The following is a 27,254-nucleotide window of genomic DNA, read 5'->3' on the forward strand; positions in this document are numbered from 1 at the left end:
ATCGATTCAACCACGAAACAAGACAGGTGCGTCTGACAGATCAACGTGAGAAAGAAGGAAAGATGATTTTTTACAGCTTCTCGCCCCGGCCCCGCCATCTGGACGTCAGTCGTGGCGTGCGTTCAAGTTGTTTATTTGGTCCGTATGTCGTCGAGACGTAATGCGTCCATCCGCTCGCGAGACGGCAAGAGGGAGGGAGGGGCGGAGAAGAGGATGGAGAGGAGAGTTGAGAATTTTTGTTTCGCGGCTCCCAAAATCACAACAACAACAGCACGCCAGGTCAGACCAGACCACGCCGCGCACATAAGACTCCGATGGAATGCTGAAAGAGCTTTGGAATCGCCAGACCAAAAAACAGGAGACAAAAACAAGTTGACCAGGCAAAGAGCTCGATATTCAAAACAGGCGGCAGAATTTGGATCAGAAGTTGTGGACGTAGAGAGAGATGGTGGGATCAAAAAGGTCGTTGGGTGTGGAGTTGGATTCGCGACCTCTACTACGTACGTGTGTAGAAGACGACGGAGACGGAGCGCTGGATGCCATTGGCGCGCTTTAGCGCGAGTGGATGTCCATGTGGCTGGTCGTGGGATGGGAGAAGAGGCGATATTAGGAAGAAGAATCAGAACCTGCTCGCTGCCTTTCCGAGGAGGGCGGCCCAAGGCACTGGAGCTTAGAAAAAGGTTTTGCGAATCATCTGGGGTATGTTAGCAAGACTGAAACCGGCGATTCCGTCCAAGGAAAGGCTTGGTGTTTCTAGGGTTTAAACTTACCGCCCAAGTGCCCGCCACACTGGCCACAATTGCACTCGAAATCGCCATGGGCTTCAGCCCTCTTGTGCACTTGAAGACCGCGCCACTCATGGCACCTGCGAGAATGCTGTTGGTGGTATCGTGCTTGCCACGGTAGTGGCCAATGGTGGAGTTGAAAATGTTGTAGACCATGGCGACGATGCCGGCGCTGTTGCCCAAGAATGGTCCGCGCCGCGTGACGGCGTTGAGTACGGCGTTGAGCTTGAGGCGCGGTGCCATGTTGGGCGTCGTCTTGCTCAGGCCTTCTGCCATTCCCCACGCGCCTCCCAACGACAGCGCCGTCAGGTACGTTGTGCCGGTGCCATAACACAGATCATCGGACCAGCCGCGCGAGGGCAGGGCGCCATGCCGCGCGCCTGGTAGGTCGGTCAATGCCCCCTCTTCGATTGTCAAGTAGTCAAGCGTGTCCTCGTTCAGCCCTGCGAGCGGGTGCAGCGATGATGGGTCAAAGGCGCCGGGCGTCGAGAGGAATGACGAGACATCGGGAGCTGCTGGGGAGGCATATGAGGATTGGGAGGCTTGCGAGTCGGGGCTACTGGTCGCGGTCGAATGGGGCTTGGGGCCCGTGAAAGCATCCCAGATGGCCATGATAGCAGTAGTGGTGGTGATGAGGTGGGCAGCAAGCTAGGAATCAGCCAAGAAAGTGCTGCTTTGGAGCTCAAAATTGAGGGCGGTGTGAGGAGATGGCGGTGTCGCAGTGGTGGCGCAGGTGGAGAGCAGCGAGGGGTGATGTCGGATGGCCGCTGTCGTCACGGTGTCAACGAAGGCTCTTTGGGGCGGTGATGAGGTCGAGAATCGGCGGTCCGGCCAAAATTATTTCGTAGCAAACCCGGCGCCAAGCCCGCCGCTGCTCTACAGGGATCCCGTCCCGACGCCAGTCCCGTGATTCCAAAATTTCCGACGGGACCTTACCGTACTGGCACTGGACAACTCTGTACTTTAGACGCGTCGCCAATCCATTAAACGCGTAGGATCTGCTCTACAACTTTCTCGTCGCGAGGAGACGACCGCGACCTGAAGCGACGAGTGTGTCGCGCGCAATCGGCCTTTTGGCCGCTTCCATCTCCAACTACCCAAAATGGCATCTTTTGAAGTCCCGCTGCCGTTGAACGACCTGCGGAAACTTAGCCATGAATTGAACCTTCATATCCCGGCTGCGGGCGCCGTCACGGACCAAAGCGCAAAGTAAGAGGAATTATCCAGAGTCCGTGGCAGAGCCTCGACAGCACCAAACAAATACTGATTTTTGAACAAAGCCATCTTTCTGCATTGTTAGACGCGTTGCTCAATACTGCCCATCTGATTCATTTACCAGCATCTCACAAATCTGCCGCCTGCAATCCTCTCTGTTCGATCCTGGAGAGGTGCAAAGGACATGAAGACGAGAGAATCAGAGCACTGGCTAATGTCACAGTGTTGAGCAAGCTGTTTGACATATATCTCGAGACATTCGACAATGCAAAGCCAAAGTCCATGAGACAAGTTCTGCTCACATTTTGCTCTCTGCTCCCAAAGGGACCCGATTCCGAGGAAAAGCAAGTGATTGTTGGCATCACCAACACGCTTTTTGGCATCCTCTTCCACGAGGCCGATAATTCCAAAGCGAAGCAATCTCTCCAGGCACTCTCCTATCTTGTCCAGAAAGATGTCTACTTTGTCGACGAGTTGATTATGCTTGCCGACCTGGGGCGCCCGCCTACAGGCAGGGCCTTTCTGTCTGCGCTTATGGAGTGGGTTGCGCATCAGGACACTGCACAGACCGCAGGCAGCACAATTTGCGTCATCCTAGACTACGCAAAGCGCCAAAAGAGTGACTTGTTGAAGCCAGGCACGGACGGATGTCCAGTCTGGGTCCAGCCAATTCAAGAAAGCCTGTCAAAAAGACCCGGCGCGCTTGTCAATTTCAGGAGCCATGTCTTTCCAGATTTGTTCAAGTCATCTCTCTCCGATTACCTGCGTTTCTTGAAGGAAATGCGCCTAGAAAGCCACCTTGGCTTGAGAAGCATGAGTACGAAACAGGGTGACATGGAGGTCTCGATCCTCTTCACTTCCCTACAGGTTGGGAAAGACATGGGAATCGTCCAGGAAGTTGGTACGTCAATTTTCCCATAGCCAAAGAGATGAAAGCTGATCGCCTCAGATTATCGATTCAACAAAAGCATCGAGATACGAGACGGCTTGGTTCTGGTCCCAGACAAGCTGCTAGGAAGACTGCTGGCCCATGAGCGCCCACAAACACGGCTCTGTGCACTTGCTCTGTTGGTCTCTTCTTCTGCAGTCACAAGGCCCCTGTCATTTGGGACATTCGAAGCCCTAAAGCAGAATCTCTACCACTTTCACGCGGATACCGACGCAAACTTCCGTGGCGAGACTATGAGCTTGACTCTGGCTTTGCTCGATCGACTTCGGGCTGCTACGTACACCCTGAACCGGAACTTGGTGAAAGAGAGCGGAATCTCAGCGCAAGATTTGTTGGAGGATTCGTCTATCCGCGGGTCAGAAACCATTGATATCCTAAGAGCGCACATTGACTTTGTCCAATGGCACTTGAGATTCTTGAGTTCTGAGCTCATTCCCACGGCGGCGTATCAGAGGCACATCTCCGCTCTCAAATCACTTACGCTGATCATGAAGTCTGGACTTGAGCCTTTGGTGCCCACAAATGTTTTGTCGAGGTCAGCGCAGGGTCAAGCCAAGTGGCCATTCGTTATCGATGTCCTCAGCCGGAGTCTCGTCCGGCAACTGTTTGACCTCATCATGGACCCTTTTGATGACGTTAGACACGCGTCTGCTTTCATACTCAAGCTTGGATCATCAGTCCAGGCCCAAGCAGACCAAGGATGTGCCCAGTTTCTACTGAACGGGGAGGACATGATGCTGAAAAGTGGACGAGCTGATCACGCAGATGGTGTTGCGCGTGTCTATGATCTCGTGTTTCAAAGAAGACAAGAGGCCATAGCGCCTGGCTCCGAGGCCATCAAGACGCTTCCCGAATGGATGCACAGCCAGCGTGGTATTATTGAGCATTTGATATCCCGACTCGACCAAACCATTGCTGCAGCAAAACAAAACATGTCCATGGCTGTCAACGCATACCCCATGCATGGCACCCTTTCAGCCTTGAGGTAAGGAGTCAAGTCTTTCGATCGACTAGTCTGACACGAGTAGGTACATTGTCGAGCAACCAAAATTCTATCCATCTATTGCTGCCATGGGTTCTGAGGACTTGCAGATGTGGAAAGCTTTGCACGACCACATCCTCTCCAATCTTCGAGAGGTTTGGGACTGTGTCAAAAGCGTTCTCTGCGTCGACGCCCCCGAAGGATATGTCCCAGAAGACATGGAAGAAGAGCCGGATCTGACCACTAAAGACATTCTTAGCTACTCGTGGAGAGCTCTCAAGGAAGCGAGGTATGGAGCCGATCAATCTCGCCTCTGGCTGGCATTTGCTAAATTCCCCCAGCACTCTTCTGCGTGTCATCGTAGCCAAGGCACCTTTTGAAGTGGCTCAAGCTGGCATCCTCAGCCGGAAAGAGTTTGAAGATCTGGGCAAACTTTGCTTTACGCAGCTGGCGGAGCTGAGGCATCGTGGCGCGTTCTCAACTGTTGCCCAAACTTTCGCTGCTTTCTGTCTGCGCTGCAGTCGCTCCCAACACCAGGACATCAAAGCACTGCTGGATGAGTGGTACGGAGAGACGCTTCGTTGTATCCTTGACAAAGGATCTATGATCACCCGTCGGTCAGCTGGTCTGCCATCATTGGTTACTGGCATCCTGAGCGCTGCGCCTGAAGGTCCGCTGTTCAATAGGGTTATGGGAGACCTCGAAGCAGAAGCTAGCAATGAACCGACTGAGAATGCGAATATCGATGGCAGCCACCTCCCACAAGTCCACGCTCTGAACTGCCTGAAGGATGTGTTCACCAACACCAAGCTGTCTCAAGTGTCAGAGCCCCACATGGGCGAAGGACTTTCCCTTGCTGCGAGCAAACTCGAATCAAACGTGTAGGTATTTCCAAGATCTGCATGCTCGCTTGACTGACTCAAATGTAGTTGGGCCATACGCAACTGTGGCTTGATGCTCTTCCGCGCCCTCATAGACCGCCTACTCGGAAGCGGGACCACGCAGAATTGGAAGGAGACCGATCACCTGAGAATATCACGCCTCTCGTACAGAAAATATCCAAACCTCCTCGAAATCATCATTTCACTTCTCAGTCCTAGGTCGCGCGCCGGTAGTCGAAACGAATTGACAAGCACAGCTCTGGAAGGAGTGTTCCCGGCGTTGCAAATTCTCCAACGAGCAAAGCCACCCCCCGAAAGGAAGGAAGAAATCCAAGCCCTTGTTTTCAAACTGACTGCAAGCTCACACTGGCATGTACGAGACATGGCTGCTCGTACTATTGCGTCGCTCCTGGATCCCGAGGAGAGAGTGGAGTGGTATCTCTGGCTGCTAGAGTTGCCTACCCACAGGAAGAATGCCTTGCACGGAAGGCTTCTTGCGGCCCTTTACTTGGTAAAAGAACATGTCAAGTACATGTCGGCAACATTCAACAAACAAGATTTCATGGGTGAGCACAGCACGAACCAAACATTCTTGGGGAACGCTAACCTTGCAGACGAAATTGACCTCCTCAGCTTCGCTCTTCAGGAGCATTTCGATCATTTATATGGCAGTTTCGACCGCCAGGCTGGAGTCACTACCCCTGAAACCCAATGTCCATTCACCAGGGCTGCATATATGGAAATTGCTGTCATTTTGGAAATGGCATGGCGAGCGGCCTCGAACGGTACGTAGAATCAAGGGAGGCCCTGAAAGACCCAACTAATAGTGACAGATTATTCCTGGATAAGCGGTGGAGCCATGGGCAATGATTTCAATCGCAAGATGATGGCATACCGCACAAGAATAATCACACCTGGCCCGGAAAAAATAGATCCCGGAGAAGCACTCTTACGACGCGCAGTAATTCTGCAAATATTGTTGACTACGCCGTGGGATGGAGACCTTACTCCATTTGATCCATTTGGCGATTTTTACAAGCGAATTGCTCACAGGGATCCAGACACATACCGCTCCTGCATTGAAATCCTGCTTCCTTTGTGGTCGGATCGCACTCGCGACATTACGAGTCAACCGCACGACGCCAACTTTGGCCGGTCGATCGGTCTTATTCTGAGCAAGTCGACTCTCAACACTGGAGATGTGGAGATACATTCGGCTATCCGTCAGGCTGTTGCTGAATTGGTCGACCACGGACTGCCGCTTGCTTCAACAATGCAGGGAGATGTCATGGTTGAGTTGTACGAGTGGAAGAGCAAGGGCTTTGGATCTCCGTCCTTGCAAGAAGCAACGCTGCGTCTCCGTGGAGAAATACTGGATCTGAGGCTAAAAGAAGAGGAGGATTGGCGGACGCTTGCGAGGGAATATGTGCTCTTCAACAACACGGTTGCTTGTAACCTGGAGGAGACCATGGTAAGATTCCAATACTGTGAAACATTCAAGGAAGGTGATACTAATACAGTGATAGCCCTTTTCAACCAGATTCGCTGCAGTCTCTGCCCTGTCGTCTCTTCGTAGCGTCTGGCGAGAACCTCTCCATCTTCCTCAAGACCAGGCGCTCCCTCGTCTTCTGACGCTCTTGTCTCTCATCCAAACGACCTACACGGCGCTCAATGACGACGATGACGAGATTCGCGACAAGGCCACCACAATCGTCGCGCGCATCGTCGGCGCGTCGAACCCAGACACCGAGTTGATGCCCTCAATCGTTCCTCTGGCAGCAGCAGCCAAATTGCTGGCCCACACAGCCCAGCTCGTCGCCTCCTTCTCCCCTTCCTCGCTCCACAGCGACTCTCAGCTCCCACATCCAAGTCCCGTATCCATCGTCAACACGTTTGCGGTCTCGCGGCTTCTTTCTGCGGCCTCGCCTGCGCCCCCTTCATCCACCCCCTCGTCCTCGCCCCTCTCTGCTACACCGCACCTCAAGCCGGCCGCAGGCGCATTATCACCGCAGCAGCTCTTCAACGAGCCGCCCATCCCCGACCTCCTCGGCACACCCTTTTCGACGCTGCTCTCGCTTGCCGCAAAAGAGGACACGGCACTGTTTGCCGCCGAACGGCAGAACCTCTTTGTCGATCCGCTGCGCGAAATCACGCAGTGGTCGGCCTTTGTGTCCACGCTTCCCCTGCCGCCGCTCCCAACAAACTCATCACCAAAACATGACGAAGTTTCCTTCGCTACCGTCTCCCCCGCACTCGCGCAAGCACTCTCGACTTGGACGCTTGCCGGCCTCGACGCGCTCACGTCTCTCGCCCGCAGCCAACCGGACTCGGTGCTGGGATGGGGCAGCCAAGCCAAGATGACGACGCTGGCGTGGGCGGTGATTCGCAGCGCCGGCGTTGCACTGATCTGGCGGGTCCGTGGCGTGCGTGGCGTGTGCGGACGCGGCAGTGAGTGGATGCGTGCGCTGTGGGGGTTGAGGGAAACTTTGGAGAAGGCGGGCGCGCCGGCGTGGCTGAGTGAGGGTGTAGAAGAGGTGTTGTCTGTTGGTGTGAAGGAGACATAGGCTGAGGGTTGTTTCCGGGAGGGGAAGGGATGCGGCAGGGTTGTATACTGGTTGGTCTGTAGATGGAAAATACGTGAGAAGGTCCTTTTTATGGGAGTCTTTCACTTCAGCAGCTACAATATTCTCCCTGACCCAGAGCGGCAGTGATAGCATATAGACATGGATTGAAAAGAAGTCAGATTATCGATTACAACTAGAGGTCCGAAACGACGCTGCTGTCCTCGTCGAGCATAAGAGTCCGTGCATATCCCAACAGGTCAACATCCGAAACCGCATCTATTCCGTACTGCAAGTCAGCCGGTTCCGCTGCCTCATGGAGTTTTTACACCTTTACGTCCCGTACCCTATCACTTTCTTCTATCGTCGTCTCACATCTCTCCCGACTGCCGATCATTCAGGACCAATGCTGCCTGCCCCTTGTCACGCCGATACCACGCCACTCCATGCCACAATCGCCCATAGTCTTGACCAAGAATTCGATCGCTGAATTACTGCTCGTCTGTCGCTCATTCCAATGTGTTTCCCATCGTCTTTCCTCTAAAAGTGAAGGATAGGAAAAGAGGAGAGGCATAAAAGCCCCCCCCAATGTGCCACCATGCACATGCCAACCGGCCCAAATGCATGCATTCATACCATGCTTGCCATGCCATGCCATGCCATTGTGCTCCGTCCATTCATTCCCATCTCTTCTTAATCGTTCGTTCGTTAGGAATACTACTAAAAAAGTGCGAGTAAGGATTACAAATCTGAAAGCCCAAAGTGGAGAGATACGCTGCTGCCATGCTGTGCTTGGAAGACAAAAAACTGGGAAGACGAAGAAGAAGAAGAGAGAAAGGAAAGCTAGGGGCGTGAACGCGATTGAGCTCACTGGCTCTATGCTGTGCCTACCGTCATGCGCCGTGTGAGCGCGGTGTGATGAGCGTATCGTGACGCCACTACCCAATACTCGTTTATCCACAAGAGCATTTTGTGGGCCAGGTGCCACGCGAGCGTTGCAAGCGCACCTCATGGCAAGACCTCGGACCAAATGTACGGGAATATGACGACGCAAGCCTTCCAGAAGACGCCAGCGGAGCTGAGTAGGGCCCAGGGCTTGAGCAACATCGGAGCGGTTGCAACGCGCAGCCATATTGCGTAGAGGGCGACGCTGAAGAAGTGGTAGAAGAGGACGAGGGGCTGGCGGATGATGCCGGCAAGTAAGCCGACGGGGCCCGAGACGCAGGAGCCGCCAAGGAGGAAGTACTTGAAGCAGCCGAGCTGGAGGGCTTTGAGAGCCGGATCTGTAGGCTCTTGTGTTAGTTGCAAATGGAGATTGGGGTGAGGAAGGAGATGGCGTACCGTCTGCGGCAAACAAGGCATACAGCGCCAGCGCGAGAATGTTGATTACGGCGGCCCAGTTTTTGCGCCGCCAATGAAACGACTTCATCTGCTTGAGAACAGCATTGGTGTCGGAAAGCATCGGAACTTTTTCCGGGCTCAGCAGTTCAGCAAGCAATACTACGTCGTTGAAAGCAACCGTCATGCCGCCACCAGTCAGTGGGTGCCGCATGTTCAAGGCGTCCCCGGCGATGACCAGGCCCGGGGTCCGATTTGTCGCGGGCGGCAAAAACGAGTTGGGCATGCTTCGCAGCTTGCCTGCTTGCAGAGCGCGCTCGAAGCTTGGCTGGACACATTCCGGCATCGCAGGAAGGACGACATTTTGCAAATGGTTCTTCACGCCGCCGTTCTTCACAGAGGCAGAGGGCAAGCCCTCGGGCACGTCAATGAGGGCGCGGGTTTCGTGTGTTCCAATCTGGTAAAGAAGTACCGGAGGACCGTCCAAGAGCACGACATGACCGTGATAGGGATTGGGAAGCTCGGCGTCGATGAGCTCCAGCGCAAAGAACTTGGAGCGGACTTGCGGGGTATGCGGATGGTGTTGCTTGCGGAACTTGGATGCATAACCGTCGGCGACAAGGGTGATGTGTCCGAAGTACTGGAAACTTTTAGGTTAGCAGCAAGTCTAAATGCTATTTCAGCTGCAGGGGCGGTGTTGAACGTACAAAATCTTTCTCGCCCTTGGTCGAACACTCAACACCCAACACCTGGCCTGTCCATCCATTTCGAATCACGTCCTTGGCCTCTGTCTCGACGACCGATACGTTAGGCTCCTTCATGGCAGCCTCCCGTAACCGCTGAATGAAGCGGCCGTGGTGGAAACCCCGCCCTTCCGGCTTTTTCGGCTTCTCATCGACCTCTTTGCCGTTGCCTTCGTCCACTATGTTGTGCGGGTAGGGAATATGCACCCTATCGCCGTGGTATATGACCTCGTATCCGTGGCATGGAATCGCGTCAATCTCGTCCATGCAGTCCTCGAGACCCAGCTCCCGCAGCGCCTGCACACCACCAGGCTGCAATAACTCGCCGACGATGCGGTCAGGCATTTTGAGGCTCTTTTCGAGCAGGATTACACTGCGGCCCTGGCGCGCAAAGGCGACGGCAGCGGCGCTGCCCAAAACGCCGGCGCCAATGATGACGACGTCGGCATCGTGGTGAAGGACACGGCGTTCTTCCTTGGCGTCACGGAATTTGCGCTGGCCGTTGCTGGCGTAGGTCGACGAAGACGAGGCCTCTGACGGAGAGGGCGAACCGTCGAGAATCAGTGGCATGGCGGTGGGGCGTTCGGCGCTCGTGTGCGAGGGTGGTGTGACGTTGGAGTGGCCGGCTTGGAGGTCCAGAAGGTTGATTGGACTTTGCGGCAGGCGCTGGTGTTGAAGCAGAGGGTTCGCCAGAGTCGGGGCCGCGCAGGGACTCGAGGGATCTTGACTTGAGCGAAGTAGGAGACGAAGTCTTTGGACGCGGGATATTGGCGTAGGGTGAGGCTGCCAATAATAAGGTTGCGATTTGGTGGCGCACCAATTGGCTGTGCAAGGGGCTTCCCCAAGGCGGTCTAGCATTCGCGCTTTCACATGCGGCTGTTCGGGCTTGCTGCCGTAAGTGGTTGCCTTGTTTTTCGCCCGCCGAATGTGCAGGGACCGGCCATGCTTTGTTTCTTTTGCCTGATGATGCGCCGTTAGGCCGTTGGACGATGAAATCACCACAACCACGTGCTCATCAGACCATGATGCGTCCATGTCAATACTACAAGTCTACTCTTCTCCCGATCCAGCACGCTGTTCGAAAAGGACATTACATTATAAGAAAAAAATATACCTACCACCGCTGAGGCCACAATGAAGTCAAACCGGTCGTGTGAGCCTCAGGCGCTCGTCGACAATCCCAAGCCAAACCCCTGTCCCTCTTGCCGTGGTCCATAAGCCATATCAAACGCATCCAAGAAGCCACAAGAACCAATTGTTCTGTACAAGTCTTTCTATCCCATTATAATGTTTGCCAAGCCATCGCATGTTGCCTGTCACCCACCAGATTGACCACCCCATCACAACGCCCTTCCCACCGGTGCACCCCGTTTGCTATTCTTCGGCGAGAGCCTCGGCGGCATCATTCCTGGCGAAGGAGCCCTCGTCATTTCCGACAATCTTGACCCCTTGGCCACGCCGGCTCCACCCGACAGGTCCAGCTTCTTGTCAAGGTCGGAATGGCTCTGATTGAAGTAAGCTTCGAAGAACTCGCTGAGGTGCGAGCCATCTGGGCTTCCAATCGGGAGAGATGTCTCGAGCGTGCTGGTGCTGAAGCTGTAGCGACGGCTCTGGGCGCTGGTACTACGGGATGAACACTCGTCCGTCATGGTTGTCGTGTGACCTGGGAATGGGAAGCCACGGTCGATGGTGCTGTCGGACAGGTTGCGCGAATGCCGAGAAGAAGTGCTGCTCTTATCACTCTCGGAGCTATAAAGGGACTGTCTCGTCATGTAGACGTTTGTTGGGAATGTGTAGTTGGGGATTTGAGCATTGGAGGGCTGTGTCTTGAATTCCGACTCTGTCGAATGACTTTAGCAACCATGGCAAATCTTGAGTCGCTCGAGAAGCTACTCACGAGTAGAGTACTTCTGCGAACCAGCCGGCGATAGGGACCGAGACTCGTCTTGAGAGCGTTGTGGCACATAGTGGGAGATGATTTTCGACGGCGAAGGAGGCCAGTTGGTGGGAGACGCAGGGTCCGACATACTGCTCCCGCCAATGGTAAAGTCAACCGAAACAGCCATCGACTTTGTATTCAAGTCTGATTCGGATCGAAATGGTGCCATTCGCGGTACCCGTTCCACAACCGGCTGGTTCGTAGGGTCGTGCATTTTGCGGACCGGAGCCAAGGGATCAGGGGACACTCTGAGGATAGAACTCTGCTGTCCATTGCGGTTGGTTGCGGGGTAAAAAGTGCTTTCGGGAGCGGCCGGCGATGGGGGCACATCCATGCTCATGTCGACTCCGCCATGGTTCTTCCTGCCATTGAGCTCCGCCTCGGACGGCTGCAACTTGAGCGACGACGATTTGTTCCGCAGAATTGAAGGCAAGCTCTTGCCCGAGTCATTCGTCTTAACCCGAGGCAGCTGCGTCACGCTGGCTGCGGGAGAAATGAGCTTCGGCGTGGAGCTGGTTCCAACCAGAGTGTTGCCGCTGATGGAAGTGTTGCGCGAAGTACATGTCGAGGTCGGGCGGGACTGAGACACTCCACCAAAATAGCCCGCTTCCAGCGCGCGGACGCCGAACAGATCCCCCTCGTCCTTGGTCCTTTGGGCGAATGCGAGACGGGGGTTGTCGAGACGCAATTTCTCCGATTTCTCAATCGACATCTTCTCCAACCTAGTCTCAACATTAGCTGGACACGACTTGAGCACAACTGCATAACAACTGACTTTGATCGAGTAAACAGCATTTTGATGGCACCGACGACCAGAGTCGCTGCGATCAAAAGACCGAAGACGAAGCTATGTTGTGGGTCAGCTCAGTCAAAGGCAGTGAAGAGTGGAAAATTGTTACGTGTATTTCCATGCTAAGCCAAGGCTGCTCCAGAAAGACATGATGAGCAATGTGTCCGTAGGGCTGGAGAAGGGTACAACTTGGACTGCTGAATCAAGCGAGTGACAGTATTGGAGGAAACAAGGCGATCGAAATGAACAGTATCCAAAAGAGTGGCAGCAACGGCAGAGACGAGACGCTCTGCGCGCGCGAAAGGAGGGTGGAGTAGCGGGAGGGAGGAAAGGACTCGAAAACTCGGCTCCAAGCGTCAGGATGGTGGGTGCGCTTTGTAGGAGAGTGACTCGAGGGCCAGCCGGCGCAAGTCCCCACAATGGCTTGAAGATGAACCGACTAATCGTCTCAAATGACCGTGGTCTAAGCTGAAACGGCTCTTCGGTCCCAGCCCGTTGCAACAAAAAGGTGTGCTAACAGAGGCACAGGAGAGTCGAAAGATTGACAGCAAAAGAGTGGTAAGTGGCTCATTGTGAAGTCTGAAAGAGACGGACAGTGCCGCGGAGAAGGAGAAGAGGGCGATTGAACAACAAAGCCAAGATGGCCAAGATACATTCAGTGGCTTTGGTAGGAAAGAACATGCCTTGCGACTCGCGTGTTCCCCACGATGGTGGCGTCGACGAGCAGAAGTCTTCTTGCCAGAAATGGCTGCCAAGGATGACGCGTGCCGTTCCGAGCTTTCAGGGAGGAAGACATGAAGGCTCACTTTGGACGTTTGGCAGCCGTATGTGGCTGAGGGCTAGGACAAGTCGAGGACGTTTCGGCGCTTTAGCTCCATCGAAATCTGGGAGGTCTTGTTTGTGGACATTTCGATTAAGTCTGGTTCGTGGCTTGGAGGATGCGGATTTTGCCCTGCCTCATTCCAGATGTCGTTTAGATGGGAATGGGACGGCTTTGGACATGTTGTCGGGATATCGGTTGATGTGGGCGGCCTGGTAGTTTCATCGCTTGGCCGTTATGGGGGTTTGTCAGAAGCTCGAGGGCCTTTGATGTTTGGAGTTGGCATCAAGAGGCGTTGGCGAGATGTCGCTTGGTGGGGAAAACAGGAACAGGTTTAGCGCGAGGGCCAAGTCCCGTTCAAAATAGACGCCGTCGGCTGGACCTCCGCTGACACTGAACGCCCCGGCAGCCCTCACTTTGGCTCGCCCTCGCCCTGCTGGCTCTGGTCCATCTCCTCAGGGGGTGAGATGATGTCTGGCAGATTGAGAATCCAACCACAGGGGGGCACACTATTTAGCCCACCCTCCTCAGAAAGCTGAATCTCGCAGTCTCCGTCCTCGGCCTCTGCAACAAACACCAAACCAAAACACCTCTGAAGCGGACCGTATGTGTCTTTCACTTATCAGAGCAGCCCTGCCAACCTGCTTGGAGCTTGCGCCCGGGCCGTTCGAGATGGCGCCGCCTTCCGGTTCTGTTCAAGACCACAATTGGCAGCCGCATTCGTCTCATGGGAATTCGCGCTGCATGTGGAAGCGTGGCGAGCCGCGCGTTCGTCGTCGTCTTCTGCATCCCGCGTTGCACTTGTCGCACGCAACCTTCCACGTTGCGAAGCCGAGTTGCATCGTTTGCCAGATCGAGAAGATGTCTGGCTCGAATCATCACGAAATGCTCGGATCGGGGCTTGTCATTGGAGTCACAGCGTGAAACGACTCCAAAAGACTCAAAAGTTCCTTGCGTTGCTCAGGTCGGGATTTCAAAATAGTGATGCAGCGGCCCGCCCTACCCATCCTGGCCACTGTCGAACTTTACCGCCTTTCGACACTGAAGCCCGGGAGTTCCGTTGAACCGGATTAGCAGCAGGCAAATGTCGTCACCAAACTGCAAAAGCATTCCACCTAAGCACTGAATCACGATAATGCGTTGTTCAACACGGCTTCCTACGCAAACGAGCAAACTGAATATTTTTGGAACTTTCGCCAAGCGCCTAGCATGATTTGCGTAACAGAACGTGTGATTTTCAGGCACACGCCCTTCTGGCTTCGCAAGGCTGTCAAGCTGGCAAGCAATCTGCCTTGGAGCTCTTCCACGGCCTTGCTGAGCTTTGAATCTCACCAAACCGTCATTCGACCTTTGACCGTATTGCTTTGTCAGATTCTTGGAAAGGACCAATTTTTTCGTCTGGGCAAAGCTGGGCAAGCACGACATGAACATGTCTACAACTCGAAGCCTGCATGCGGCTTGTCATCACCAAAGACTTCTGCCTCCGGAAAGTTTCACACCTGTGCGACGTGGCTAATCCAAAAGGAAACACGATTGCTCGACACAAGGAGTGTGGGCTGGAATCGGGACGCACAACGCCAAATTTTTATATTGACATTACGTTGCTAGAGACGGCACGAAAATTTCCTTTGCTTTCAAGAGTCAAACTGTTATCGCTGCACGTCGCAAGTCTGTGGGGCCCTTGGGTGGTCATCCTCTGCAACAGGGTCTCCAAGAGATCAGTCGTCTCCGCAGCTGACGACAGAGGCAAGTGATGTGCGGCATCATGTGGATTGTCGCAGCCGGGGAAAAAGAGTGCCGACGGGCCATTTGGACAGCGCGCAGCACCGGCTCCGCGATACCGCACGGGTTCGGTTATTGTTTGGATTGCTGCTCGGCCGACGGCTGCGCCCGTGGTGGTGTGTGGTTGGCAGCCGCTCTGGCATAGCCGAATGTACAAGCCAGTGGCTTGACGCAATGAGCCTCACGGCTGTCAAGGCCCAGTAGCCGTCCCCACAGCATGCCTGCAAGCTCAGTCAGCCCTTTGAGGCGTGTTTTTCTCACATCACCACAACTGACAAGCTTTTGTAGATCAAACGGCCTTTCATACTTATTCAAGCAGTCAAGCTTACAGTTGACGCCCCTTCTCTGCATTCCATAATACCGCCACGAATGTCAACAAATGCAAGTTATCCTCAACCATGCCACCGGAGAATTCGAGGGGCCGCTTGAAGACAGCGGTCGACTTCGGATCCTTGAAGGCGTGGAGAACTCCAAAAACCCCATCGACATGTGCATTGGGGCCACGAAAAGCCACCAGCTGTACCTTTACCCAATCACTTGGAAAAATAAGCGACGGTCAAACTAGATCCGGTCTGCCCTATGCATGCTGCAAGTTAGTTCCTTCTTCGAGCACACGCTTGCGCTGAGCTACTACTCGCATAACTCTTGGAAAGACCCTCTTGTGGCAAAGATGTACAACCTCAAAAAACCACCCGAACCTGCACCTGACGTGATCGCACTCTTCGTTTTCAGCCTGCGGAGCCGGCCAAGTGAGCCGCAGCTACATCCTTCAGGCTGCAAGATATGATTAGAACACTGATGGTTATCTAGTTTTTATAAATACTCGAAGAGATGTTTTGGTCCTCGTCTTTCCTGTCTCCAGCGTTGGTCGGAATCTTGACTTTCATTATCTATATCTGTATTTCTGCAGTCTTTCAGCACAGTCACGTTTCATTGATCTTGATCAAAAGTCTTCCCGGACTATTCAAAATGCATTTTTTTCGTCTCCTTGGAACGGCAATCATCTTTGCCGGGATATCACACTCGTCACCAACGAGAAGATTCAATGCTTTCAACTCTTCAACCATTTCAGTGGCAGACTTTGCCTCCAACGCTCTGAAAGTTGCAAAATCCAACGTCCCCTCGACTGGGGAATGCACACCGGACAAACTTATCGTCCGCAAGGAATGGTGAGTCGGATCCACAGCCCAAACTCCCCTGGACGCAAAAGTCTTTTGAAAACATGGGGCTAATACACATCAGGGGCGCTCTTTCAGCTGAACAACGCATCGATTACACCAACGCGGTCCTTTGTCTGCAGGGCAAGAAAGCAAAGACGCCTTCGGACTTGGTTCCAGGCGCCAAGTCACGCTTCGACGACTTTATCTCGACACATATAAATCACACTTTCACGAGCCATTACACGGTAAGTGCCGAAGTTCCCGCCTGGCAGGAGCACTGCATAATCTGACCACCCATCAACTAGGCCTCGTTCCTCCTCTGGCATCGCTGGTTCATCTGGGAGTACGAAAAGGCGCTCCGTGACGAGTGCGGGTACAAGGGTTACCAACCGTACGTACAACCTGCCTTGCCCCAGACCTAGCCTAACCACACGCCTGGCGCGTCTGACACTCGCCACTGCTGATGCTCTCCACTGCCCCCTGCACCACTGAAGCATCTGCACCGCAGTGTCTCGCGCAACTACTCGACCAGAGAGAGTCAAATAACGTCTGCAACGCTAACAAGGCTGCCCTCACAGATACTGGGACTGGGCCAAAACGGCCGAGACCGGATTGGCCGTGTCACCGCTCTTTGACGGAAGCGCGACATCGCTCAGCGGCAACGGAGAATACATCCCCTCGAACGGCACGCACATTGACATCAACGGTATCGACTTGCCCGACGGAACCGGTGGTGGATGCGTCAAGACGGGGCCCTTCAAAAACTACACGGTCAACATGGGCCCGGTGGCGCTGTCGCTGCGCTCGTCTAGTGAGAACGGGACGAGCATCGGCAGCACGGCGACGCAGTGGAATTGGAACCCGCGCTGCTTCAAGCGCGACCTCACCGACTACAGCGTGCAGCGCTTCGCCAACGAGACGAGCGTGCGCCGGCTCATTGCCGAGAGCAAGAACATGGAGCAGTTTGAGATGACGATGCAGGGCTATCCGGGGTCGGGCGAGTTAGGCGTCCATGGCGGTGGCCATTATGCTCTTGGTGAGTCTTGTCCATTTTTTCCCGTGCTTTTCTGCTTTTTTTTTTTTTTTTTTCTTTCGCTGCTTCTTCTCTTCCGCATGTCGCCGTAGCTCGTGCATGAGGCGGCGGTACCTAGGTACTTGGCTGCCTTGCAGTGGCGCAGCGGGGGCCGCGGCAGGAAACGGTGAGATGGGGTTGGAGATGAGAAACAGGCTGGTGCAAGAAAGCAATCACGCACGCGGTACAGCGTCAAAGTCGTGTACCCAAAGGACCCATACCAGTCCACGGGGACATGACATTGCATCTGCAGTGTCACTGGCTGGCAGCTCTGACCATGCACTTGTCAACCAACTCACGACCACAGCCTCCGCCATCTCACCTCGCTCTCGCTTTCACAATGAGCCCCAAACGCACCCCTTCATCAGTCTTGCTTCCTTCTGCCATACTCTTCCACCACTACCACGCCCCCTTGCTCAAATCAGCCGCAACTGACACACCCCTTCCAGGAGGCGACCCCGGCCGCGACTTCTTCGTATCACCCGGCGATCCCGCCTTCTACCTGCACCACGCCCAAGTAGACCGGACGTGGTGGATCTGGCAGCAGCAGGCGCCCTCGACGCGTTGCGGCGGCCCGACCGCCATCTGGGGCACGCGCACCTTCCTCAACGAGCCGCCCAGCGCCAACGCCACCTACGACGACGCCATGGACCTCGATTGGGCCGGTGCGCACTACGGCGAGGTGAGAAAGCTCGGGGACGTCATGAGCACGACTGAGGGTGGCTTTTGTTATGTGTATGAGTGAGTGAGAGGATAGGGGGCGGGGGTCAGGGGTGGACAGGGGAGTCGGGAGGAAATTTGAAAATTTGGAATCGTTGGTGGGCTGGCTTTCCTCTTCCTGTCTCGTTTTCGTCATACTTAATACGATTGGCACTGGGCATGAGCGAGGCGTGGGAAAGGTCTGGGCGGCGTTTCCGACATCTTTCATCATAGAAAAGGGGAAGTTGTGCCAAGGTAATTGAATTCTGTGTGCTCTTGCTTTCTGCGTATTGGTATCCAGGTCTATGTTGAATGGGTATAAACGCATGCACCTACGAGACCGCCTGCCGGCATGCTTGCTCCCTCTACCTCGAAATCCTCATCCAATCCCATCCCGTCCCATCCGAAATGCCCATGCACGCACCCCCTAGCTATGCAAAGGAGAAAAGGGAAGAAAGGAAAGGGATCATGCCAGGTGCCAGCCAGCCATGCCAACCAACCCGAATAAGCGGGCAAGGGAAACGAATGGAAAGAAGAGAGAAAGAAAGAACCTCAAAAGGCGGATGGTATAGAGCAGTTCTGTAGAAGAACCCCATTCAATGATGCCCGGCGTACCCCCAAATCCCAAATTTTCAACCGTGATGCCAGCCACCGCTTTTCTCACCCTCGTCATGCTGCCGGCCGTTTGCGTCCCGTTCTCATGGATGTTGTGGATCCATTGCTTTTTCTCTCGTACCCCCTGTGCGCGGCCGTAGATATGCAACCAACCCGCTAATCAATCGACCAATCTATCATGACTTTTGGAAACGTCGTAGGCCTCAGCCGGGAAATTCGTCAAGCCTCAGGTATGTACGGTATCAATCCGAGATCGTGTAAAAGGACCTGGCTATCCAATGATGATGGAAGCAAATTCTAGAATGCGTCCGTAGGCCAAGAGAACGCCTGACCCCCTAGCAAATGTGCTAAGAATCTACTTCCGCCGTCGTGAACTCGCCAAGAAGTCGTCGAGCCGGCTCCGATCCTTTGTTTGGATGTAGTACTTGCCGCCCTCGTTCGTCCAGCTGACGCTGTCGCTAAAGTATTCCCGTTCCACACTACGGAACAGGTTGACGCGGTCGTTGATGTTGAAGCTCTTGATTTCGTGGTCCGGATCGACAAACGGCTTCAGACTCACAATCTTCGCTCCCTCTTTGAGATCCAGGAAGCGGTCAAGGAGCGCACCGTTGAGCTTGGGCGAAAAGGCCTTGTTGTTCACGATGATGACGTCGGCGCGGTTCAGCACTTGGCCAATCTCAGAGTTGTCGAGAAAATCATCGGCGAGGAGGTGAATCTTGCCAAGCGAAATGTTCCATAGCCGGGCTCTTTGCGTGATTTCGCGCTTCTGCAGTGCCGCGCAGTGGCTGGGGTTGGGCATACTTTCGATGCCCCATGACTCGCAGCCCACCTCCAGAGCCGCTTGCAGCGCCACATTGCCCACGCCTGAGCCAAGGTCGACAAACACTTGATCCGACTTGAGCCGTGTTTCCTGGAAAATACGGTGGACGAAGCGCGGAAGCAGCTCGCCGTATACGTTGTTGGAGCCTGCTTCATAGCGGCGCAAGGACGAGACGCGCGGAGAGACGGTGCGGGCGTAAGTCTGGGACAGGATATATTCCGTGAGAGGGAGGGGGATGGATTGCATTTCGTCTATGGCCTTGTTGGCTTTTCCAGACGCCATGGCATCGGAGACAAGTTTGTTGAATTCTTCTAATACATCTTTGAACGAGGTGAAGGACTGCTGTTGGATCGCTCGCTTGAGGCGGCGCGGAAATCCAGTGCCGTCGTCGAGCAGCACCTCAGCTTCATGCGGAAAGTAGTATTTGCAGATTGTTTCGACCGACTGGATTATGTCTTCGAGAGGCTTGTAGCCCTCGTTGTCGCGTGGATAGACGAGGGAAAACCTGCCGAAAAATTAGCATCGGACACGCATGCTCAGCGACATTAGGCGTACCGTTCACGCTGCGCCCTGCTCGGGTACTGCAGCTCCACGGTCGGTATATCGTTCAAGCCTTCAAAGGCAGGCTTGAAATCCTTCTTCAGATCGAAGCCTGACACATCCTTGTCTTTCCAATCCTCGCGGGACACCAGATCCGCGCCGTGTAGGAACTTGAGCTGCACAGGAGCGTCTTGTCCGCTGTCGTTCAGCCGAAGGCGTCGCATGACATCGGGCTCGAGACTATCGCTGCCCCGGACTCTCTTGCGCGGCGTCAGGCGCTCGTCCTCGCTCCCTTCGCTGCTGTCTCCCCAGCTCATGGGCGTCGCAGGCGTAGGTGCTTTGCGCTTCGTAAGAGTCCGCCTTTTGCCATCATTGGAGAGACTTGCCACAGGCGCATTCCTTCGGGCGGGTGAGCTAACGGAGCGGGTGATGTTGTTTGGAAGCCTACTTGCGGGTGTAGGCAGTTTGGGACGCGGTCGCGAGGCAGGCTGAGGTGAGGCGGGCGAGTTGGAGGAGGAGGATCGCTTGACTGGGGCGAGAGTTTTGACGACGCGTGTGGTCGGCTTTTTGCTGAAGTCGATGTTCATGGCGGGCTAAACTAGGCTGGTGAAGAAACCCAGAAGCCTGGTTGGCCCAGGTCCTCGCGGGAAGCTCGTGTGAGGGCGGGGGACGAGCCGAGTCTATTTTTTGTTTTCCCTGGGCAGAAAAGTGAGATAAAAGAATGTCTGTGGCGGAGCAAAGGAGCGCGGAGCGGGAGGGACGTGGTTTGGTTGAGCGACGAGAGAGAACGAGTGCCTAGGATACATGGGTAGAGACGAGAAAAGCGAAGGGAAGCGCGAGTCGAGTGAGTAAGCATGCAGCAGCCAGCATGTCGACGCGCACATGGTCGGATCCGATCGCCACCCACCACCCCACGGCAGCCCTACCGACGGAGCCACCCACAGCCAGCCAGCCAGCCAGCATTTGACTTTGGGTGCCATTGGTCCCTGATTTCCATCCAATGCCTGTCAACTGCGACATGGATGAAAACATCTAACACCATCTCTCGCTTTGTTTGTCGTGTTTCGGCCGCCAGCCCGAGCACAGAGTGCATCATATGCATTACCATGGGACTCGATTTTTGCTACCTACAGCACTTCTCATCTATCGAAAAGCAAAGAGTCAACTCGTCCACGCCCTGCATCCACGCGTCGACTCCACCGCCCTGACCTCCTCCGCCCACGTAAACTTTTTTGTCCAAAAGAAAACCAGATGACGTCAAGCACATTTGCTGTCGGGCGTGCGCTCAAGCCATCACGAACCGGGGAACCGTCTGTCATATCGTTGGAGGGGAGAATTGAAAACTGCTCATCTCAGACTAGCCCAAAACCTTTTGGAATTTTTGCTCATCATCGTCAGCTGCGTCGCATTGCCATGCTTGAAGAAGCACTCTACGCCATTCACTGATGGGTATGCCGTGTGCGCACCATTGTGAATGTACGCAAGGTTGCTTATTTTTGGAGAAAAAGAGCTGGAAAGGACCCCTCTACTGCTGAGAGCAACCACTGCAGGCTGAAAAAGAAGATGAAAAGTCCGTCGCGAACCAGAAATACACCAATGCTTCGTTCAAATCCACCCCTGCGGTCCGCATCTCTCGACATTGTCGTACGTTGGGGTATGTTGGGAGTCTAAGGCGTGTCAAGGTCGTCGATCTGCTCTTTACGAGGCCATGGCGCGAGAGCCACCCCTGCGGTTGTTCTTCTTGTTGGACGGGACGGTGGACCATCCGTCATCGTCCTTTGCTTCAGCCGCCGGAGCAGCATCGGCACGCCTCCACGACTGCTCTTGCGGCTTTGCTTCCTTGGGAGCCTCGCTGGGCTTCGAAGCCTTGTCGTCAACAGCATCGCCGTTGGTCGTCTCCTCGTCGCCCTCGGCCGTGTCCTCCATGCGTTGCAGGATTTCGTAATTACGACCAGGGGCGGGGCTGTCGGCGCCATTTTCCTTCTCATCCTCCTTCTTGTTGCTCTGACCCGACGCAGACCTTTCGATCTTTTCGATCTTTTCAGTCTTCTCAGTCTTCTCAGCCTTTTCAGTCTTTTCAGTCTTTTCAGTCTTTTCAGTCTTTTCAGTCTTGTCAGTCTTCTCAGTCTTCTCAGTCTTGGGGGCAGCCGCTTCTTGCTTGCGCTTTTCCTCGCGAGCCTTGTCGTCGGCTTCCTTCTTCTGGCGAATTGCGAGCTGTCTCCTCTCCTCAATCTCCCGTTCCTTAGCAGCGGTGTCGATTGGGCGCGCAGCGCCGAACGGGCTGGCCTTGGAGTCGCCCGAAGCGGAAGTGGGGGCAGCAGGGGTCTCGGAAACGGTGCGTTTTTGAAGGTTCAATTTTGGACGGGAAGCGAGAGCCGCAGGCTTTGCCGCGGGCGAAGACGGGCTGCTGACCTCGGGAGTAGCGGGCTCGGGGGATTTTGCGGCGGCCGAGTCTGGCTTCATCTTTGAACGCCAGGAGTCGTCAAGGTCGGCAGCAGTCGGCTGCCTCTCAACAGGCGGCCTGCCCTCGGAGAAGTCGCGGCGCGGCCTGGAGTTGGAGCGAGCCTCGCCCCAGTTGGGGGACATCTTGCGCTCACGGGACTCACGGGGCTCACGGGACTCACGAGTCTCACGAGGAGGGCCAGCGGAGGGGGTCGGGGAGGCCAGAGGTCCCTTGCGCTCCCAGTTGCCAAAGTCGCGGACGCGACCGTCGCTTTCGAATGGGCGGCGACGTTCACCACCACGGTCACTGCCAGCGTCAGACTCAGGACCGCCGAAGCCACGATTGAAGCCGCTGCCAGCGCTGCGGCGCTGACCCTCCGCGGGCGGAAGAGGGCCCTTGCGGGTCCAGTCATCGAAGACGCGAGTCTCAACACGGTCCTTGGCTGCACTACTGTTTAGACAACGTCCACTGAGGGATATCAAAGGATTTCAAGAAAACTTACGCGGCTCAGCAACGCTGACCTTGATGTTCCTTCCTTGGAATTGGGTACCGCTGAGGGACAGGGCCTTCTTCAAGCCGTCCAAGGTTCCAAATTCAACGTAACCGAAGCCCTTGGGCCGGTGGTCAAGCTTGTCCTCAACAATGCGAACGTTGGTGACGTCGCAACCATCGAAAAAGTCTTGAATATCACCCTCCGTCGCGTCGTAGGACAAGTTTCCGAGATGGGCGGTGTAGGGAGGCTTCGACGGGAGCGGGAGTTCTTCACGAACAGCGAAACCGCGGTCGGCAGCACGGTCTTGAGGCGGTTAGCACTGGAGAGAGCGTGTTGGAGGAGGTATGTCGTACCAATAGAGCTCATGCCGCCCATGCCGCCTCCAGAGGAACCAAAGGTAGGTCTCGAGCTTCCATAGCCGGTGCTGGGGCCTGTGCGAAATGATGTCAGATGTTGCGCTGCGGGGTTGGGTGGGCAAGTCAAGGGTGACGAAGTGACGAACCACCTGGGCTTGTTAGTTTCTTGTGCGAACTCGCATGTACGTGGTGGCATGTGTACTTACTAGTGACGGGCAGATCTTCCATCTCATCGGCCCAAGAGCCCAGAGCTGGCGCGACATGTTAGCCTCGACTGGAATCCAGGAAGTTTCAACGGTTGCGGCGTACACTGATCGCCCAGGAAGTCCCCCAGGGACATCTTCTGGGTCTTTTGCTTCGGGGGAGCTGTGATGAAGGCTGTTAGCATCCATTATGGGAGCCAGTGTGCGCGGCGACGGCGCTGGTTCGATGCGCGAAACGCGGTCGTCGGTAACGGGCGAATTCGGCACAGTGGAAATACACACCCATGATTGCGGTCGTCAGTCAACGCGCAGGATCAAGAGAGCGCGTTGGCTGTGGTGGATGTGAGGACTGCGGGCGCCCTCAGAAACAAGACTGCTGTGGGTGGGGGTCTGGATCGGGAATTGTGTCGTTGCGCGAACGGTTGTGGGAAGTGGATCTCGTAGGCTGAAGTTGAGGGAAAATCGCAAGTTTCCTGTCACGTGCGCCCGTCGGCCCGGGTCAAAGCTTCAACCTGAACGTTCGCATTCCATTGTCAGGTCCGCCTCAGTCGGCCTCTCTTCCTGCACCTGCAACCACCCCCTCCGACTCTCCTTTGGACCTCGCGCGCCAAAATGGAGCCACAGGCCCTCGCGACCGAGCCTCCGCGCCATCAGGCCTGGCGCTCCATCGTCGCCTCGGCTCTCAAAGTGGGACTCTTCACTGGTGAGTTCTCAACAATTTGTTGCTCTCCTCACGTGTATACGAGCACCTCCACCATGTTCTCATTTCAGCCGCCTCAACCTTGTCAGCTTCGGTGCATGTATGCGCGATGATTTCATGTGTCGCGTCTGATTTGCAGAAAGAGCTTGAAACTTGCATGCGTGCATCTGGTTCCATGACCTTGGGCCAAACGCTTTGCTCGGATCGCTTACTCGGTTTTTATATCGACCTCCCACTCTTCCTTTGGGAAAGGCTGCCTTTGTGTCAAAACGCACAAAAACACTTTGACAGAGGCTTCAATATATGCACATGGGATGAATTGGCTATTCGCTGGCTGCATGTCTGCTAGTGGCGCAAGCTTGCAGGCATGTCCATGAATCTCAACGGTCTTCTAACTGTTGGCAGGTGGTGCTGGCATATTTGTCGGAGGCATCCAAGGAATCCTCTATTCCGATGCACCAACGTTGTTCGCGGCTTTTTCCACGTTGCAATGGTTGACGGCAGGAACCACTTACTGGGGTGGGTTTACCCACCACGTGTGTAGCTACGACCGTCTAACCGAGAGCAGCGGCACGGAACGTCTATCTCAACCGACATGGGCTCTTAGCCAAGCCTCAAAAAGAACTCTTTGGTCTTGACGTGGACGGAGTCGACACATTCTCAGCGAGTGAGCGGAAGACGGCCAGCGCAATCGGCGGTGCCGTTTCTGGAGCGGTGACCGCTGCTGCAACACGTCAGTCCTATATCCCCTGTTGTGCTTGGTCTTCTGTCCTTACTGGTCTCAGGCGGCAAACGCAACATCCTACCTGGAATGATCGTATTCTCCTTGCTTGGATACACCGGACAGGCCTTCGTCAACCGACGGGAAGCCCAGTATGACGCCGACGAAGTTGCGGACAGCGACTCGAACCAAAAGACGTTTTGGCAACGACTGGCATCCTCCAAATTCAGTCCCGTCAAGATCATGACTGATGCAGAATACGAAGAACTGCTCAAAGAAAAACTCCTTCGCGTTGAAACAGAGATCGCCTTGATCGATGACCACATTGCTCGTCTCAAGCAAATGCAGAGCCCGAACGTAAATCAAAAGAAGGAAAATTAATGTGCCGGACACAAGGGTTTTCGGACAAGCCCACTCTTGGATGCAGCACGGTCGTCAAAGGAGCGTCGAGCTTCAGCTGGTCAATCCATCTCCGAAGCTTCAATGCCCACTCTTGTGCCGTCACTCCGCGAAGGCGGCTCCTAGTCGACAGGCGGTGATGCAGCTGACTGGCGAAGCCATGACCAACACGCAGGAAGAAAGCAAGTTCAGCCCAATGGCCCGGCGCGGCGGATAATGGGAAGGACCACTTCATCCTCCGTGGTAACGAGGATATTTGCGGACAGGCTGTCTAGATGAGCAGCGACCAGCAAGTGACTTCTATGAACAGCAAGTCTGAGCCACACTGGTCCGTCACGTCGGCCACGGCCAGCATTGTGATGTGCCCCAGACGTCGGTGCTATGTTTGGTTGTTTGGGGATCCGACAGCTGGATTGATCAGCTTCGCCCGTGGCTGCGAAAGCACAGCTTCTTGACGGGACGGGACAGGCGACCTGCGGCTGAAGAGCAGTCGGTGGCTGTTCCCTTGATAGAATCGGTTCGGCTAGCTGGAGATCATCCGCTCTTGTTTCATCGACGCAACCTGGCAATATGACGCCTTCTTCAGCTCGAACCTTACAAGCACCGACACGGGATCCCGACACAAAATGTAGCGCCTCAACGCTCGGTGCGAAACAGTGGTCCGATGGACTCGGGACAATCGCCTCTTCTCAGCTATCCTTAGAAACAAGACAGGGGAACACTGTCAACGTTCGCATTCAGCCTCTCGGCCAGCCTTGCCAAGCGCGATTAAATGAATTTGCCCATGGCATAAATGGGTGGTTGGAACGCTGGGAAAGTCCTCGTAGGGTACTGGACGCCTTTCACAGCCTTCCAAGACGGACCAAGAAGCTTCAATGATAAGCGTCTGACACCAAACGGGTGGCGATGTGCTTGCCGCTCCTGTGCAACGTCACCATGGCGCATGTGCAAGAGCACTTGAATCCTAGAGGAGTGCGCGGGCCATACCTTAATGTAAGGGACACGTTTGAGTGGTCAGCAAGATCAGCGAGCGGAGATACAGAGGCACGACTGAGCCAGTCGAGAGCGTGCGTGAAGAGGGGAGGGCGAAAAGATGGGGTGGCGGAGGTGGTGGTGGTGGTGGTGGTGGTGGTGATGCAGCACGGGCCAGGCCAGCACAGCACACAGCGGGAGATTCACATCGGACCGGAGCGCGGAGGTCGGTGCAGAGCGAGTGGCTGAGGTGGGAACCAGCGGCATCCTTGGAGCTTGGCTTCCTCTCCCCGCGTCCGCCCGCTCCGCCGGCGTCAGCCCTGCTGGCTCGCCAAAGTACCATAATCCATCCCAAGTCCCGGCACGCACGGCTTCCTGCTTCCTGCTTCCTGTCACTTAGCTTGCCGTTGAACCTCAACCTCATTCCAGCATTGCGCCTGTTCGTCCCGCTCGTCGTCACTCTCTGGTTTGCCTGTCCTGTCGCCGAGGCCACATCACATCCGCCTGTCAGTTCATCGAGTCATTCCATCACCGCCCCCTATGTCTTTTCCAGTCGGTGAGCGCCTTCCTGGACATCGGTTCCCTTCTGAACGCTTTTGGCTGCAGTCCCGACGCAACAAGTAGCTTGTTTGCCATCCTTTGCAGCATGTCGGTCAGATTCCAACAGCCATGTCCCTGGTCATTTTCACCTGTCCTACCGATTCGGGGGGCTGAACTGGACCGTCTTGGGCCTAATTCTTCTTTTCTCGGTAATAAGATCGAGATATATCTGCAAAGCTGCCAAAACCAGGAACAGCCTTTCCCGCTAGCCCGGCTCTCCTCGAGGGTCCGAGCGTCCCTTTGTAAACAGCTCCCATGCTAGACTGCTTTACCAAGTGTCGAGCGACGTCCTACGAGACCCTAGCTTGGGTCCGTCCAAGATGACTGCATGACTTCGATGTGGATCCCTGTGTGTGGCATCATCGTCTCTGTGAAGTTCCAGCCCCGTTGGGTTCAGCGTCGTCACCCCCTGTAGGAAGCTTGGACGTGTCGACTCAAATGGGCAATGTTTTCTGACCCATCTGACCTCTTGTCCTCTTTTTCCCTCAGAGTCCCAATTACTTCCCCCATCAGACCTTCTCCTACATGCTTCACGTCCTCCCTCCCGAGGTGCTCCAATGAACCACCACCACCCCAAAATGGATCGTGGACACTTTTCCATAAACCCTACTTCCCCGACAGACAGCATTGCTGATACTCTTGGATTCAACCGGTCAAGCAGAGTCCTTTCTCTGGG

At 55.0% G+C, this 27,254-nt stretch overlaps 8 protein-coding genes across 8 annotated transcripts; 3 read left to right on the forward strand and 5 right to left on the reverse strand.

Annotated features, from left to right (window-relative positions):
- Positions 1 to 670: 670 nt before the first annotated feature.
- On the reverse strand, positions 671 to 1,397 carry J3D65DRAFT_599388 (mitochondrial import inner membrane translocase subunit tim23; the record flags this gene model as incomplete). The annotated part of the gene is made up of 2 exons (XM_066797895.1): positions 671 to 694; positions 771 to 1,397. The coding sequence occupies 2 exons, from the start codon at positions 1,395 to 1,397 to the stop codon at positions 671 to 673; spliced, it is 651 nt and encodes a 216-aa protein (XP_066660004.1).
- A 319-nt stretch (positions 1,398 to 1,716) lies between these two features.
- J3D65DRAFT_610689 (putative death-receptor fusion protein-domain-containing protein) lies at positions 1,717 to 7,575 on the forward strand. The gene is made up of 9 exons (XM_066798829.1): positions 1,717 to 1,994; positions 2,066 to 2,901; positions 2,950 to 3,934; positions 3,978 to 4,220; positions 4,273 to 4,812; positions 4,861 to 5,378; positions 5,427 to 5,597; positions 5,646 to 6,283; positions 6,339 to 7,575. The coding sequence occupies exons 1-9, from the start codon at positions 1,888 to 1,890 to the stop codon at positions 7,374 to 7,376; spliced, it is 5,076 nt and encodes a 1,691-aa protein (XP_066660005.1). The 5' UTR covers positions 1,717 to 1,887; the 3' UTR covers positions 7,377 to 7,575.
- Positions 7,576 to 8,381: 806 nt separating this feature from the next.
- J3D65DRAFT_643704 (squalene epoxidase-domain-containing protein) lies at positions 8,382 to 10,024 on the reverse strand (the record flags this gene model as incomplete). Its single annotated transcript, XM_066802100.1, has 3 exons — positions 8,382 to 8,656; positions 8,715 to 9,351; positions 9,419 to 10,024. The coding sequence occupies 3 exons, from the start codon at positions 10,022 to 10,024 to the stop codon at positions 8,382 to 8,384; spliced, it is 1,518 nt and encodes a 505-aa protein (XP_066660006.1).
- A 770-nt stretch (positions 10,025 to 10,794) lies between these two features.
- J3D65DRAFT_663998 (uncharacterized protein) lies at positions 10,795 to 12,333 on the reverse strand (the record flags this gene model as incomplete). Its single annotated transcript, XM_066802712.1, has 4 exons — positions 10,795 to 11,294; positions 11,352 to 12,115; positions 12,169 to 12,240; positions 12,293 to 12,333. 4 exons carry the CDS (start codon positions 12,331 to 12,333, stop codon positions 10,795 to 10,797), a joined length of 1,377 nt encoding a protein of 458 aa, XP_066660007.1.
- Positions 12,334 to 15,649: 3,316 nt separating this feature from the next.
- On the forward strand, positions 15,650 to 17,771 carry J3D65DRAFT_610697 (uncharacterized protein). Its single transcript, XM_066798830.1, has 5 exons — positions 15,650 to 15,954; positions 16,028 to 16,190; positions 16,251 to 16,336; positions 16,524 to 16,981; positions 17,467 to 17,771. The coding sequence occupies exons 1-5, from the start codon at positions 15,755 to 15,757 to the stop codon at positions 17,760 to 17,762; spliced, it is 1,203 nt and encodes a 400-aa protein (XP_066660008.1). The 5' UTR covers positions 15,650 to 15,754; the 3' UTR covers positions 17,763 to 17,771.
- A 594-nt stretch (positions 17,772 to 18,365) lies between these two features.
- J3D65DRAFT_35631 (S-adenosyl-L-methionine-dependent methyltransferase) lies at positions 18,366 to 20,513 on the reverse strand. Its single transcript, XM_066795596.1, has 2 exons — positions 19,707 to 20,513; positions 18,366 to 19,656 (listed from the first exon to the last, which is right to left on the reverse strand). Exons 1-2 carry the CDS (start codon positions 20,276 to 20,278, stop codon positions 18,687 to 18,689), a joined length of 1,542 nt encoding a protein of 513 aa, XP_066660009.1. The 5' UTR covers positions 20,279 to 20,513; the 3' UTR covers positions 18,366 to 18,686.
- A 631-nt stretch (positions 20,514 to 21,144) lies between these two features.
- Positions 21,145 to 23,635, reverse strand: J3D65DRAFT_36080 (uncharacterized protein). Its single transcript, XM_066795639.1, has 6 exons — positions 23,469 to 23,635; positions 23,190 to 23,234; positions 23,130 to 23,132; positions 22,981 to 23,058; positions 22,637 to 22,930; positions 21,145 to 22,576 (listed from the first exon to the last, which is right to left on the reverse strand). Exons 1-6 carry the CDS (start codon positions 23,470 to 23,472, stop codon positions 21,390 to 21,392), a joined length of 1,611 nt encoding a protein of 536 aa, XP_066660010.1. The 5' UTR covers positions 23,473 to 23,635; the 3' UTR covers positions 21,145 to 21,389.
- Positions 23,636 to 23,798: 163 nt separating this feature from the next.
- Positions 23,799 to 24,988, forward strand: J3D65DRAFT_664002 (uncharacterized protein; the record flags this gene model as incomplete). Its single annotated transcript, XM_066802713.1, has 4 exons — positions 23,799 to 23,889; positions 24,292 to 24,405; positions 24,455 to 24,619; positions 24,672 to 24,988. The coding sequence occupies 4 exons, from the start codon at positions 23,799 to 23,801 to the stop codon at positions 24,986 to 24,988; spliced, it is 687 nt and encodes a 228-aa protein (XP_066660011.1).
- Between the last annotated feature and the right edge of the window lie 2,266 nt (positions 24,989 to 27,254).

This window comes from Phyllosticta citribraziliensis (assembly GCF_038025025.1).
Source record: "Phyllosticta citribraziliensis strain CPC 17464 chromosome Unknown J3D65scaffold_1, whole genome shotgun sequence".
Taxonomy (NCBI): domain Eukaryota; kingdom Fungi; phylum Ascomycota; class Dothideomycetes; order Botryosphaeriales; family Phyllostictaceae; genus Phyllosticta; species Phyllosticta citribraziliensis.